The 15,227-nt window shown below is 47.7% G+C and overlaps 1 protein-coding gene across 7 annotated transcripts in view; it reads left to right on the forward strand.

Moving 5' to 3' along the window:
- HSPG2 (heparan sulfate proteoglycan 2) overlaps positions 1–15,227 on the forward strand; it is a 933,800-nt gene that overhangs the window by 743,415 nt on the left and 175,158 nt on the right. For all 7 annotated transcript variants that reach the window (XM_069240056.1, XM_069240057.1, XM_069240060.1 and 4 more), the window contains 2 exons: positions 736–917; positions 10,895–11,090. In XM_069240056.1, coding sequence (XP_069096157.1) covers positions 736–917; positions 10,895–11,090 — 378 coding nt within the window. The remainder of the gene's footprint in view (positions 1–735; positions 918–10,894; positions 11,091–15,227) is intronic.

Here is a 15,227-nt window from a genome sequence, read left to right on the forward strand (position 1 = left end):
CTACAAAATACATCAGTGCTGGAGAACCAAAGATACAGATAAGTAACTTTTTGTTTTAATTGTTTGGCTTATTTGTTAAAGATGGTTTTGGTGGAAAACCATTGATGATACTTCCTGGAAAGATTGATGCTAGCAAATGAAATTATTCAATTTCCTGTAGTGGTGGATGCTTTGAACACAAAAGATGGATGAGTGGTTGATGGAGAAAGGAGAAAACTGGGAGACTGCAGCACATGCAATAGTCTGCATTGCAATGCGAAAGGCGATGGGTAGAAGCTTACAGGAAAGACTAGGGCAGTGGAAGGAGTGAGCGAGTGATGGCTAAGGATTAAATGGGAGGGAAGAAGGAACTATTCAGAAAATGGGCTTGCACTTGTCCTCGCAGTGAGCAGTCAGCTTATTTGTTCAGGCAGCAGGATCCTACCCTCTGGCTAAAGAAGCAGGTACCTCTAACCAATCTGCTTGCCTGTAGCATTCCACTGACATGATAGCCTCTAACTTTTACTTTTAACTAAGAGTGGACACGCTCAACCCAATGATAGACCCAACTTTAGTCATTGTGCTCAGACTGTTGTACTCTGTGCTGCTTCAGTTAAGATTCTGACTAATAAATAAAATGTGGTAACATAAACTTGATTGTCTGTGAACATGTTGATTGAATTGTATTTTTCAGGATAACTTATGTCACTTATCTAAGTAGATGGTATTCTTGAAACACATATATTTGCTTTGTAGGCCCTCCCACTGTCTCTGTCAACCCGAAGGGCCCCATCAAAGTGAAAGTGGGGGAATCCATCAACCTAGAGTGCATGGGCATTGGGGACCCACACCCTGTCGTCAGCTGGCGTCGGACAAGTGCTCGGCCAAACACTAAGCAGGAAGCCCTAGCGCACTTGGACAGCAATGCTGTGTTACAAGTAAGGTTCACTAATTTGATCTTTAAGTGACAAAACCGTATGTGCTTGGAGCATCTAGTGATGTCTTAGTAATGCAGAACAGCATGTGACCTCAGCAATTGCCTTTGACTTTGAAAAAGTTTTGTAAAACTGTTATGATTTTATTTGTTATAAAGCTGCCATTCGTTGGTCCCCAACTGTCTTTGGTGTGTCTTGAGTTTTAGGGACCACACTAGCTTAATTGCTTGCCTTCTAGACTTGAAACCTTTCATGCCAAATGTTTTTCTGTAGGTTTAAGTATTGCCAAAGCATTCTTTTTTATCCTTAGAGTATTCTGGAAATGGCTTGTAAAAATCATTAAATGTTGTATAATCTGAGCATCCGTTATTGGCATTGTGGTCTCCGGAAATGATATTGTGGGTCGTACATAAGCGCCACCCTGGCTCACAGCCTACACACAGATCTGGAGAAGGGCTACCCTCAATCGCTTTTTGATTGGAGTTTTACTTTTTGTTGATATTTTGGGGACTTTTCTGGTGCGTTGAGGATATCCAAGAAAACTGGCTTCAAGCCCTGTGACTCCAGCCACCACATGATGTCGGTGACGGATCCCCACCTGGTGTGTTTGTGGTGCTTGGAGCGAGACCACGACCTGAAGTCATGCTCCGACCTCTGGGCCATGAACCTGGAGGCTTTGAGGTAATGGTCCCTGAAGCTGCTCCCAGCCTGGCGTCCTGCTTTTCCTCGCTCCCAGTGTTAGTCGAAAGGAAGGTCCTAAGATCGTTCACGAAGCCACCACCCACCACTCCTGTTCGCCTCATTCTAAATCTTCTGGACCCTCTGGTAAGAAGCAGAAGTTGAAGAAGCAGAAGCACTCTTTGACTTTACCCTGTCAGTCTGATGTCTCGATGCCGAACAAGGATCGTCCTCGCTCTAGGCCTCCGTCTTCGGATCCTACATCTGGGTCGGCCCTGCACCTCCCTGGTTTCCTGGGAGCCAGAGCACCCCTGCCCAACTCAGTTTTATGAGGCCATGCGCCTCATTTTTTGGGAGGACCAGTCCTGTTGGAGAGCCCACAGGCCCCATGGTGTTGGCAGGGGCCCCTTCAGGTTCCTTGCCGGAGGCTTCGGCCTCTGCTCTGGGGGGCACCCAAGGATTTGCTTCTGGATCGTACCTCGATCTTCCCCAATGTCAGTTTAAGCATTGATGCTCCTGACGCCACTCCGGCTCGCAGGTGGTGTCGAACCTATACTCCTCTCCGACCGACACAGAGCCAGAACGATGTCACTCAATGCCGATTCGGTCTATGGCAAGGCCTTTGGTCCCTAAATTGGATTTCAATCCTTATTCATATGGTCTTAATTCAGCAAGGGTATGGAGGGGTCACTGGACCCGTGCGAATACCAGCTGGAAGATCCTATGAGCTGGGCTCAGGAGCTGGGCGAAGCCAGCGGGTTGGATACATCACCTGACAATGGTATGCTTTCTCCCTTTACCGTGGATACGGAGGAGGGAGCTTCTTACTTCATGGTGGTGAGAAGAGCAACTGAGGTCTTGGGCCTTGAGCTGCCTTCAGTGGCTGTCAGGAATAACCTCCTGACTGAGGTATTTCAGCCTGGGGCTACCCCCTTTTGTCCTTTAATGAAGCCCTCACTGATGTCCTGCTGGGAACATGGTCTAAGCCCAGCACAGGGGCTCCTGCTAATAGGACAATTGCCCGCCACCATAGGCCTGCGCCTAATGACCTGGATTTCCTGATTCAGCACCCTACCCCTGAGGGCTTCTTCATCCAAACCTCAACCTCCCATGATGCATTCCCTGCCGCTTCCCTGGATAGGGAATCAAAGAGGCTGGACCATCTTGAGAAGAAGTAGTTCTTTCTCCAGCCTGGCATTGTAGTCGGTGAACACCACATGCCTTTTGGGCTGTTACACCCATACTTTATGGGACATGCAAGTGCTGCCACAGGTCCCGGAGGAGGCCCGGGCCATATTCGCCCAACTTGTTTCAGATGGGATAAACGCGACAAAAGATAACCATCAGATTTGGGCTGGATACGACCACCTCTCTCGGCAGATTGGTTGTGTTGACTTTAAGACACCACTCCTGGTTACGTACATTTGGCTTTTCAGCGAATGTCCAATCTACTCTGATGGACATGCCCTTTGATGGCACGCATCTCTTCTGGGGCAAAGCAGACTGCGCTTTAAGGGCTCTCGGGCTACGGCTTGGTCTCTTGGCCTTGTGGCTGCCCCTCATCCCCCTCAGTCTGCTTTTTGCCCCTTTTGTGGCTATGGAAGGGGTGTCCAGCCACGTCCGTTCCCTTCCAGCCGCCGTGCCGTGCATGCTGCACAGGCTCTGCGGGACGAGGACGTGAGATCCAGCATCTGTGAGGGAGCGGTCTAGCCAGTCCACCCCCTAGTCCCTCTCTACTGCAGCCTCCAAGACTTCCCGATCTGGCGCTTCCCCACCAGGGACCAGTTGGCTGTAGGATTCCCCATTACCTGCTCCACTGAACCACCATCACATCAGACAGGTGCGTTTTGCAGCTTGTCCAAAGGGGCTACTCCCTGCCCTTCAAGACTACCCCTCCCTCCATGCCACTATCCTACAATCACCTGGCACGTCTCCATGAGGAGGTTATGGCTTTCTTGGCCAAGGGAGCCATAGAGAGGGCCACTGTGCCAGAAGAAGGTCATGGTTGTTATTCCCACTACTTTCTGGTGCCCAAAAAGGACAAAGGCCTCTGCCCTATCCTCGACCTCTGGTCCATCAATCTCTTCCTCTGGAAGGAAAAGTTCAAAATGCTCAGGTCCTATCTGCCCTGAACCCTGGAGACTGGCTGGTAGTGTTTGATTTACAGGATGCATATTTCCACATTCCCGTCCTGCCTGCCCACAGGCATTCCGTGCGGTTCGTGGTAGGTCACAAGCATTTTCAATTCACCGTGCTCCCCTTTGGCCTTACCAGTGCCCCTCGGGTTTTCACCAAAGTGATGGTGGTCACAGCTCAACTACACAGGTTAAGAGTGTCAATCTTCCCCTACATTAACGACTGGCTGTTGGAGGTGAGCTCATCCCGACTGTCATCTCCCTCCTCCAGACAACGGTGAACCTCCTGCATTTGCTGGGGTTCACTATAAACGTGCCAAAGTCACACCTGACTCCTTCTCAGATGCTCCCTTTCATCTGAGCTGTTCTCGACACAGGGCAATTTCGGGCCAGTCCTCCTGAGCGGCGAGTCCAGGATATTCAGGCTATGATACAGATGTTTCAGCCTTTATCCTGCATTTTGGTGAGTGACTCTGAGGCTGCTGGGCCTCATGGCCTCCTGCATCCTGCTAGTGACTCATGCCAGATGGCATATGCAAGCTCTACAGTGGGACCTGAAGTTCCAGTTGGCGCATCATCAGGGGAATCTCTCCAACATGGTCCAGATCTCGGAGGGAACTGCATGAGCTCTGCAGTGGTGGTTGACGAACCACGATTGGGTCAGAGGCAGATCCCTTTCCCTTCCCTAACCGGACCTGGCAGTAGTGCCAGATGCGTCACTCCTGGGATGGGGCAGTCACATGGGAGAGGTGGTGATCACAGGCATCTGGTCTCCTGTGGAGTCCGGGCTCCACAGCAATCTTTTGGAGCTCCAGGCAATCAGACTGGCATTGAAGGCATTCCTTCCCTTTCTCAATGGGAAAGTGGTGAGGTGTTCACAAACCACACTACTACCATGTGGTACTGCAACAAGCAGGGCTGGGTGGGGTTGTGGGCATTTTGTCAAGAGGCTCTGTGCCTCTGAACATGGTTGGAACCTCAAGGCATTTCTATGGTGGTTAAGCATCTGGCAGGCTCTCTGAACTCCAGAGCGGACATACTCAGCCAACAATGCCTAGCCGATCATGAATGATATCTCCATCTATGGGGAGAGCATTGGTTAGACCTGTTGTCTCCGCAGAGAATGCGCAATGTCAGCAGTTTTGCGCATTGGAGTTTGCAAGGTGGCACTCACTCAGCTACGCTTTGTCTTGAGTGGAGCTCAGGTGACCTCTACGCCTTTCAGCCCTTACCACTTCTGCCCAGAGTTCTCAGGATGATCAAGAACTACCGACCCCAAGTTATCCTTGTGACTCTGTACTGGGCTTTAAGGATATGGATCCAGACCTTTGGAGCATGGCCATCGATCCTCCGATCAGACTGCCCCTTCGGGAGGATCTTCTGTCGCGGTAGCGGGGTACGGCTCTCCACCCGAACCTGTCCAGTTTCTATCTTCTTACAAGGAAATTGAGCGGTGTCAGTTGACAGCTTTCAACCTTCTGCCCAAAGTCTGTGATGTTATCTTGACAGCCAGGTATCCCTCCACCAAAATGGTATAATTGTTTCTGGACTCTGAGTGCGCTGGCGCTCACCTGCAGGTTAGAAAATCATCTTTGGTAGCAGGCTGTTTGATTCCAGACAGCCAACACACCAAGGGCCTAGTTAGTTTTGAGAGGCACTACTAAAATGCCCTCTGCATGCATGTCATAATAAATATGTTACTGCCATCATTATGGATTTATTGAAATTAGGTGTTTGATACAAAAAAACTGTATTTTCAGCGCAGCCATCATGTAGCTGGGTAAGTTGTAATGACCACTGCCCAGTACATGTCCTCAACATGGCTGCCGGAATACTTTCAGTGTCTAGCAATTGAACTAGGCATCACAGGGGTACAGCTGCTCATGCAGATGTGCATTTACATTTAATATAGTGCACCCTGCATTAGGGCTCTAATGCCTCCTGTAAGGGTGACTTACATACAGTGCATGCAGTGGTCGTGGGTGTTGCCCACAAGGGGTATCAGCAATGTTGTGTTTTCAAAATGTTTTGCAGTATTTCACACATACTGCCATGGCAGTCTGTGTGCAGTTTGGGTGTGAATCCCTTAGGGTGACATAATACATGAGACCCTCTTTAGTACCCTTGGCCTAGGTAGTAGGGGCACCATTTACTAGGGGCTTACAGAAGTACTAAAGTCCTTGCCAGTTGGGTTACAATTAGACATATACCTTGTTTTAGGGAAAGAGCACTGAGACTGGGTTGTAGGAGGCTGCCTTAGTTTATGGTATGGCACCCTATACTCATTCCAGGCTACCCTTAGTGATAGTGTTTAGGTCTCCAAATAGCAAATCTCTCTAGGGGTAGCTGAGGCGAGCAGCTAAAGCTTATCCAGGAGGAACGTAAAGCAATTGCAATACCACAGTAGTCAGACATTAAGGGCCAGATGTAGCAAGCCGTTTGCATGGCGCAAACTGCGAAAAACACAGTTTGTGCCATGCAAACGGCCTCACGCGATGCTCATTCCCAAATTGCGAGTCGGTACCGACTCGCAATTTGGGAATGCGACTCGCAAATCGTAATTCAGAGTTGCTTTGTGACCGCAAATGCGGTCGCAAAGCAACTCGCAGTTACCACCAGTGTCACACTGGTGGTAACTCATTCGCAAAAGGGAAGGGGCCCCCATGGGACCCCTGCACCTTTGTGAATGTCGGAAAAAAAAAAAATCAGAGCAGGCAGTGGTCCTATGGACCACTGCCTACTCTGAAAAAAACGAAACCAAATGGTTCCGGTATTTATTTTCATTTTGCAACTCGTTTTCCTTTAAGGAAAACGGTCAGCAAAATGAAAAAAAAAACAGCTTTATTTAAAAAGCAGTCACAGACATGGAGGTCTGCTGACTACAGCAGGCCACCATCCCTGTGAGTGCAGGGACTCGCTATGGGGTTGCAAAATGCGACCCACCTCATGAATATTGATGAGGTGGGTCTTTGCGACCCCATAGCGATTCGCAGAAGGTGCCTGAGACACCATTCTGCATCCGATTTTGCGACTTGTAAATTGCGAGTCGCTCAGACTCGCAATTTGCAAGTAGCAAAATCGGATTTTGCTACATCTGGCCCTAACTCTTACACAAGAAAGAACCACACAAGTGTTGCAAAAATAAAATATTCTTTATTACGGCACTTACTACTAGACTAGCATTGGTATATCTTCCTTTGGAGATATTTACACGCAATATATACACCAAACAACAAGCAGGAATAGTATAGAATGTACAGGGCCCCATGAGGGGGGCAAACCATATACTAAGTAAGTGGAATGCGAAATAGTGAACCCTACCAAGGTAAGTGTGGTGGTTAGCTAGGGGCTGGGGTTGAACGAAAACACCAGTGGTAAGTACAGGAAGTTTCCCCAGCGACCGGGTGCAGAGTGGTTACCTACCCCGTCATCCCATAGACTAGCACAGGGAAGTCATGGTTGGAATTCCCAGTGAACTCTGAGGAAACCCAAAGTCAAGAGGAAGGTTAGAGTGTCCCCATCCAGAGATCCCCAACAGAAGTACCTACAACAGGGGACCCGGACGCATATGGGTGAAAGGATGTTGGAAACCCTCGCTGAAGTCAGTGGAGGCCTCAGGCGTCCAGCTGGTGTCATGACCAGTCAACCACACTGGTGGAACCCAAGGATGTATTTTGGACATAGAAGACCTGAAAAGGAAGGGGTCAGAGTCAAGCATCCTCGGAAATGCCCAGGTGGTTCACCCTCTTAGAGGTGAAGTTCCTGCTGGTTGGTGAATGAAGGAGTTCAGCTGCGTGGTCCAGGAGCTGCAGAAGATCCTAAGAGTTGCCTACAACTAGTCCCATGTTGGTCGCTGATTTGCAGGAGGGTCAGTGACCAGTGAGGCAACCAACAAGCACTGGCAAATGCAAGGAGGAGCTGAAATAGATTTGCAAGTTTTTTGGGGCCCACAAGGTCCAGGAGACCCTACTTTTAAGCGGGGTCAGGCCTGGCCCTCACCACACAGGGAGGGCAGCAAGTCGTTGGAGCCCCCACGAGTGGACCCATATCTGATGGACAGAGGGAGTCACAAGGAGGCCTCAGCAGCACAACAAAACAGAAGTCCCACATCGCAAGAGTTTCAGAACGGAGGCTGATCTTGGTATTGGAGTGTGCTGGAGGGTGGGGCTTATCGGTGCTCGAAGATCTCTTAGAGGAAGAGCCAACAAACTTTGGCAAGAGCAACAGTCACTGGGTACAGGGGTGCTTTTCCAGTGACTGCGACAGGGGCGCCGCTCCAGTGGCTGCAACAGGGGCCCACAGTCTCCCAAGTGGATCAGAAGATAGGAAGGACCCTAAGAGAGCCACAGAACCACCACCTGTGAACAGAGCATTCACATTGTCCGTGGGACAGCAGGATCCACCAGTCGGTTGTCGTTCTCTTGAGGTGCCTGTGGATGCAGGGGAGTGACTCCTTCCCTCCAAGGAAGATTCCTTCATGCTTTCAGTTGGAAACAGAGTCCTTGTGACCCTTGAGGATGCACAGCCTTGGATGTTGCAGAATTCTTGCAGGGTCCGGAGAAACAATGTACCCATTGGCAATGGCAGGCCTGCAGACACATTTTGCATGGACTCCCATGGGTGGCACAATATATGCTGCAGCCCACGGGGGAACCCCTGGTGCCCCAATGCCCTGGGTACCTATGTACCATATACTAGGGACTTGTATGGGGGCACCGGTATGCCAATTGTGGGGTGTGCAAGTCCTAAGCAACCAGAGTTAGATGGAGAGAGCACAATCACAAGGGTCCTGGTTAGCAGGATCTCAGTGAAAACAGTCAAAGCATACTGATAGCAGGCAAACCGTGGGGGTAACCATGCCAAAAAGAGGGTACGTTTCTACAGGGCTGACCTCTTGGAGCCTCAAAAACCGCTTGGCATGATGCTACCTCATTGGGCCCAATGGCCAGCAAAACGTTGTACTGGACAGATGCGGTTGGTACCAGCAGATACAGGGGGATGGCTCATCCACCTCAAGGGAGATGCTGCGTAGTTGTTGAAGTACTGGACCATCTTCCACAGCTTTGGGAAGATGCACAGCTTTTGGATGAGTCAGGTTGGTGCAACTGTCAGCGTTCCAGTAGCAGGGCAGAGTTTGGTGCAAAGTGTTGGTTAAGTCCTCTGTTTTCGCAGTGACTGCTGTTCTTTTGTCCTTCAGGATCCAGTAGACAAATCTGAAGTCTTGGTGTCCGAGGGAACCCTAAATACTGAATTTAAGGGCATTTAGGGGTTTGTAGGGCATTAGCCAAGGGGCTACTTATCCCTGGGGTGACTAAACCCTCTGGATGACCACTTCCTGTGGAGTGTGAATTTTCCTGACCCAGAGTTACTAATTTCAGCAAAAACAAGATGGTAGAACCCTTCCTCAAGTGACCAGTTCAGGTAGCACACCTTGGGGTGTGATTACCCTAGAAGGGGAACATGCTTCCTGAATAACTAATTTCCTGCCTTTTCTGGTGCCAAATGGGCAGGGCAGGGGGTGATGTTTCCCAGGACTGGGGGAAGCCAGGGTTGCATATCAAAGGCAACAGGAACTTTGAAGCCCCTGGTTCTGATATGCGAAATAGCTAGCCATTATGCTGGAGCATTGATTCTGACATCTGAGAGCACAGGCTCTCAACTGCAGGGAGTCCGAAACCCATCTGTGATGGCAGGCTGGTCAATTTCGGTCAGCCAACACAGTAAGGGACAAGTACATTTTCAAGGGGCACTTCTAAGCTGCCTTCTGGGTGCCTGTCATAATAAATACAATGCTTGCATCAGTGTGGATTTATTAAGACAAGGTGTTTCATACCAAACACTAGTATATTCAGTGCAGCCATCATGTAGCTGGGTAACTCGTAATGACCAGTGTCCAGTACAAGTCCTCAACATGGCTGCCTGAACACTTGTAGTGTCTAGCAATGAAGCTGTGTATCACATGGGAACATCTGGTCATGCAGATGGGCTTTCACCTGCAATTTAATGCACACCCTACCTTAGGGCTCAAAGGCTTGCTATAGTGGTGACTTACATACATTATATGGTGTGGTCGGGGGGCATTGCCCACAGGGTGTGTGCAATGCCGTTTTGTCAAAGTGGTTTGCACAATGTCACACATTCTGCAGTGGCAAGGGGCATGCAATATGGGTGTGGGTCCATTAGGGTGTCATAATACATGCTGCAGCCCTCAGAGACACTATTTGGTACCCATGCCCTAGGTACCAGAAGCACCATTTACTAGGGACTTACAGGGGTGCTGGAGTCCTTGCCATTTGGATTACATTTAGACATTTACTGTGTTTTAGTGAAAGAGCACTAGCACTGGGGACCTGGTTAGCAGGGACCCAGTACACACTCAGTCAAAAAGACATCATTACCAGGGCAAAAAGTGTGGGTGACTGTCAAAAAGGGCACTTTCCTACAGTAGGCACGTGAAGTTCTGGTCCTGGACATCTACTAGGCAGCAACGTGGGCCTCGCTGCACATGTTCACCAAACACTACTGCCTGAACACTCAGGTCTGTCGGAATGGGCACTTTGCTTGTTTAAATCATGTTTACAGACCCAGCTCTGGGAAGGTATTCCTTGGGTATGTATATTTAGGTAAGGAATCTGCGACTAGAAGTCTCGATCAAATGAACAAGTTGCTTACCTTAACCTGCACCTTATCTGGTAGAGTCCAATTTTAGTTGCAGATTCCTTACCAACCCACCCAACCTCCCAGCTCTGTGAACAGATTTCTATGGTCAAGGCTTTTGCCCTTGCAGGGCCCTAGTTTTCCACTCCAGTGTTCATAGCTCCATGCACCTGGCATGGAAAGTCATGAAAAGAAACTGACAGTGAGCTTGAGTGGCGCCTATATAGGCACAGCACTCGTCTCTTCAGGCGTGGACGGCGACTCCTCGCGGTGCTGAACGACACCACTTACCCACACATAGGGGTACTGCTCACACAAATCTCAAGTTCCAGTCTGATTACTTGGGGAAAAATCTAAGGCAAGGAATCTGTGGCTAGATAGTCTCTACCAGACGTTACCAAAGGTAAGTAACATGTTACTTTGGAAATATTGGTATTGCCATCAGACTTTGAGGTACCAGTTTTAACAAATTGTTTTTTGTTGTTTTTTTGTTTGTTTTTTGCAATGTAGATTCTTTCTGCCAGACCAGAAGATGCTGGTTCTTATTCCTGCATTGCCCGAAATACTTATGGTTCTGTACAGGTCCAAGTGGAAGTGCACGTAGAAGGCAGAATAGTAAACCCAGCAGCACCAAGCGTGACCCCAGTAGAAGCAGCAGTGATTGTGGTGTCTGGAGGAACTGCCACACTGCGCTGCTCAGCAGAAGGTAAAGGCCTCATTCCAAAGCAAGTCTTCAGTAAAAAAAAAAAAAAAGCTTTGAGAATCCTTACAGAGGATTTTGAATCTGACAAAAGTTCAGCTTGTTATGGTCCATGGTGTTGGTTTGGTTGCAATATGTCCAATTCTCTTTGAACACATGGAAACGGGCACAATACTCAATTTATCAGGATTGTGCTTTTTTTGTTCATTTTCTTCAGATAACTGTGTACAGATTGGGTCTGATTGGGCCCAAGTGTGTTATTCCTTCCTCTTCCCCCTCTTCTAAGCAGTTATTGCATAACTTTCATTGGTCAAGGTTTTGAGAAATGGCCCCGGGAAAAAAAGAAATTGACAAATGATAGGCATAATCTTCATTCAACTTTCTTCCTTTCCTGACTTCCTTGATGAAAGCCTCCTTATCTCCATACCCTTGCCCCCATTTCCCTTTCACTTCCCTCTTGAGTTCCTTCCTTAGCCTCTTTATTTTCCTTCCTTCCACTGGTGCCACCTTCCCCATCTCCTTGTCCCCTTTTCCTCTTTTCTTCTCTGGCTTCTTCCCTTCCCTTAAATCTTCTTGTATCTCTTCCTACCACTTCCTTCACTGGAGAGCCAGTTGCAAGAATATCAGCAAATACAATGTTGACCAAAGAAAATTCAGTAACACCAATAAAAATACTAAGTAGGCACTCCGTAAAATATGTTCTCATTCCGACTTTGTTAAAGCCTATTTTTTTCTGAACCTTAAGATTTTTCTATTATCCTTCCAGCAACTCTGTAATGGATTGCTTTCATTCCTTCTGTTTCAATCACTATCTCAGGCTATGGAATGAAAATAAATTGCCTACTGGGGTCGCCAGTAGGTAGTTCTAGTTAGGACCTAGTTTCATAGAAAAAACATTTTTGACTTGGCTATATCTTTGAAGAATCTTCACAAAGTTTTCCCAAAAAGTTTCAAGTTGGGTCTTGATGTGCATGGAAGGTTTCAGTGTGATCCGTCAAGCGGAGACCAAGAAAAAAGGGGGGTCAAAAAAAGTGTTTTTCCCATGTTAATTTCCATATACTCTTTAGAGACACCTGCCTCCTGAACTGCTGGACGGAGTTACACCACCAAATTTGGCAGAATGGTAGCTTTCGGTCCACAGATCATGCTTTTTCTTAGTTGGTGTAAATCTTTTAATTCGTTTTTCGAGATATTAAAGGAAATCCAAATATGTATATCTAGAAGCGCAAATACTTTGCAAATAGTCCTGATCTTGTGCTGAGATTTGATTGGATGGCAACAGTTCAACAAGGCAGACATTCTGGGGCTCTGCTTCAACCCAAGGAATAGGAAAAGGGGGCCCGGTAGGAATATCCTGAGCCCCTAGCCTTGGTCCAGCAGCCGTCCCTAAACCCCCCCCCCCCCGCGACGCTGCCAGGACAATTATTATTATTATTATTTTTTTTAAGTTATGGCAAAATTCACAAATATTTTCACATTTTGCAGTGAATTAAAAAAAAAAAGTTTAAAAGCGATGTTTCCAGCTCTTGCTTTTAATTTTGTAATTTTGCCCCCAGGTGGGCCAGGTCCCCGGGCCATACATATTGTCAGTATTAAGGAGGGGGGTGCACGGGCCCCACTCCTAGGACTTTCAAAAGCCCTGGGGACCCCCACCTCCCTGGAGCTACATGTACTATAAATGCTGGGCAGGCGCTGTGCTTTGGGGTTGGCCGCTGGTCCTGGCCGGCGTGCAGGCCCTTCTGTCAAACCCTGCTGCTCATGGCCAAAGGCCTTATGTAGCATGGCGTTTGGTGGTTATAGAGGGTTAGCTGCAAGCCAGGCCCTACGGCCAAAGGCCATGCATGGCGCGGGGTTGGGTGGTTATAGGGGGCAGAAGCAGTTATAGGGGATAGGGCACAGGCCCTGGGGCCAACCACACCACGCACTTCCAAAGGCTGTGTGTGGCGATGGTTGGATTAACGTAAAGTAATTAAAATTGCTTTACGTTAAAAAAATAAAAATAATCCCTGGAAAAAAACTAATGTTACAGGGATGTGATAGAAATACAGAAATCGAATTTAAAAAATAAAAAATGAAATTCACTTAAAAAAAGAGGTTACTCATGCCCTAAGGTAACTCTAACTCACACCCTCGCCATTCACTGTTTTCTCATTATTAATTTTATTGCAAATGTTATAGTGATATCAATGATGTCATAGAAAGTGTAACCAATGGTATAATATGTGGAGTAGTCAGCTGTGCATCAGGAAGGTGTGAATTATAGTTCCCTTAGAGTGCGAGTCATAGTTACTTGAAATAACTCTAACTATAACTGCTGAATTTCTATGATTTTGTATGTGTAAATTCAGAACTTAATTAGAACGTCCCTGAAAGGAAATGCCTCCTTAGCATGGTTACCCCCTGACTTTTTACCTTTGCTGATGCCAAGTTATGATTTGAAAGTGTGCTGAGGTCTGCTAACCAGGCCCCAGCACCAGTGTTCTTTCCCTAACCTGTACCTTTGTTTCCACAATTGGCACACCCTGGCATCCAGGTGAGTCCCTTGTAACTGGTACCTCTGGTACCAAGGGCCCTGATGCCAGGGAAGGTCTCAAAGTGGACGCATGAGTCTGAGTGCATCTATGACTTAATAAATTAGTGTATGAATGAGTCTGACTTTTTTTTTTTCTTCAAAAACATTTTTGGGCTTATTCGCGTATTCGTCACAACCGACATTCGTCGATTACACCGGGCTGTGCTGAGCATGGTGACGTATTAGTGAATATTGCGTGTTGTGGGGGGAAAAAAACATGTTATGGTAATAATTTGACCTAAAAATACCCTATGTCACACCCCTGGGGTCAGGGTTACCTCTATCTTGACCCCTTATGCCACTTTAATTTAGTTTCAGCCCCAGGGACCGTGTCCTATTACATAAAATGGTAGCCTCAACTTTCTGCTCAGGCTGCGGCCAGCCAAACACAGCATTCCTGGTGGCACATGCATTCAAGACTATGCTGCAATCACTGCTAATTTCACGCAATGGATCCATGGCCCTAGATATATACATTTATTTCTCTTTAATATATAACAAATTACTGGATGGATTTACACCAAATAAGTTTAAAAAAAACTTTTTCTATGGAAACATGGTCCTAACTATAACTACCTATTGGTGACCGCCAGTTGGGTGTATATTTATATGTTCAATGGCATGTGTAGCTGCAGATACACATGATATGCATATCGATTCCGACATCTAGTGTTGGGCTCGGAGTGTTACAAGTAGTTTTTCTTCGAAGAAGTCTTTTAGAGTCACGGGATCAAGTGACTCCTCTCGGTTCCATTGCGCATGGTCATCGACTCCATTGTTAGATTGTTTTTGAGATTTCGATTCGGAAAACTTTTAAAAACCTTCCTTTTCGTTGGTATTGTATCGATCACGCTATTTACCTACCATTGAAACAGCAGTACCGTTGGAAAACAACTTTGTTCGCCCTTCGAGGCGTGTGCGCCCAACTCGGGCCTATTCGGGCCGACCGCGTGGAGAACTTCATGGTTCGGACTCCATTCCGATCCTGCCCTCGGTGCCACTCTAAGTACCCATACACAGACCAACATCTGGTTTGCAACCTCTGCCTTTCTCCAGACCATCGGGAGGAAAGCTGAGAGGTCTGTTGATCGTTCCGATCGAAAAAGACTCTTAGAAACCGAAGAGCAAGAAGGCTAGAAAGGGCGTCGAAGAGCAGAGAACATTTCGACGTTACAGAAGAGGAACACATGCAAACAGCAGTCTCTGTCCGAGACAGAGTCGGAGCAGGAATCTGGGGAACACAGACCTATCACAGCCGGCCAGCATGTGAGTACGTCTGCCCCTGCACCCCCACACAAGAAACAACAGAAGGCCTTGGGTACACCACTGCCGGAAGGCCATGGTTCGGCCCAAAAAAAGATAGTCGGTGACCGACCCTCTGGTTCGGCACCGAAAAATTCCACGCCTCCGATGACTTCGGAGTTGACAAAGACTATTAAAAGCTCCATTTCAGACTCCAGCAGAAAACAATTTTTGCAGTCGAAAATTAGAAAAACGGTTTCGGAGCCGAGACCTTCCTCATCATTTTCGATACCGAAAAAACACCAAACTTTGGAACCGAAAAAGGCAGG

The sequence above is a fragment of the Pleurodeles waltl genome, chromosome 6 (assembly GCF_031143425.1).
Source record: "Pleurodeles waltl isolate 20211129_DDA chromosome 6, aPleWal1.hap1.20221129, whole genome shotgun sequence".
Classification (NCBI taxonomy): Eukaryota; Metazoa; Chordata; class Amphibia; order Caudata; family Salamandridae; genus Pleurodeles; species Pleurodeles waltl.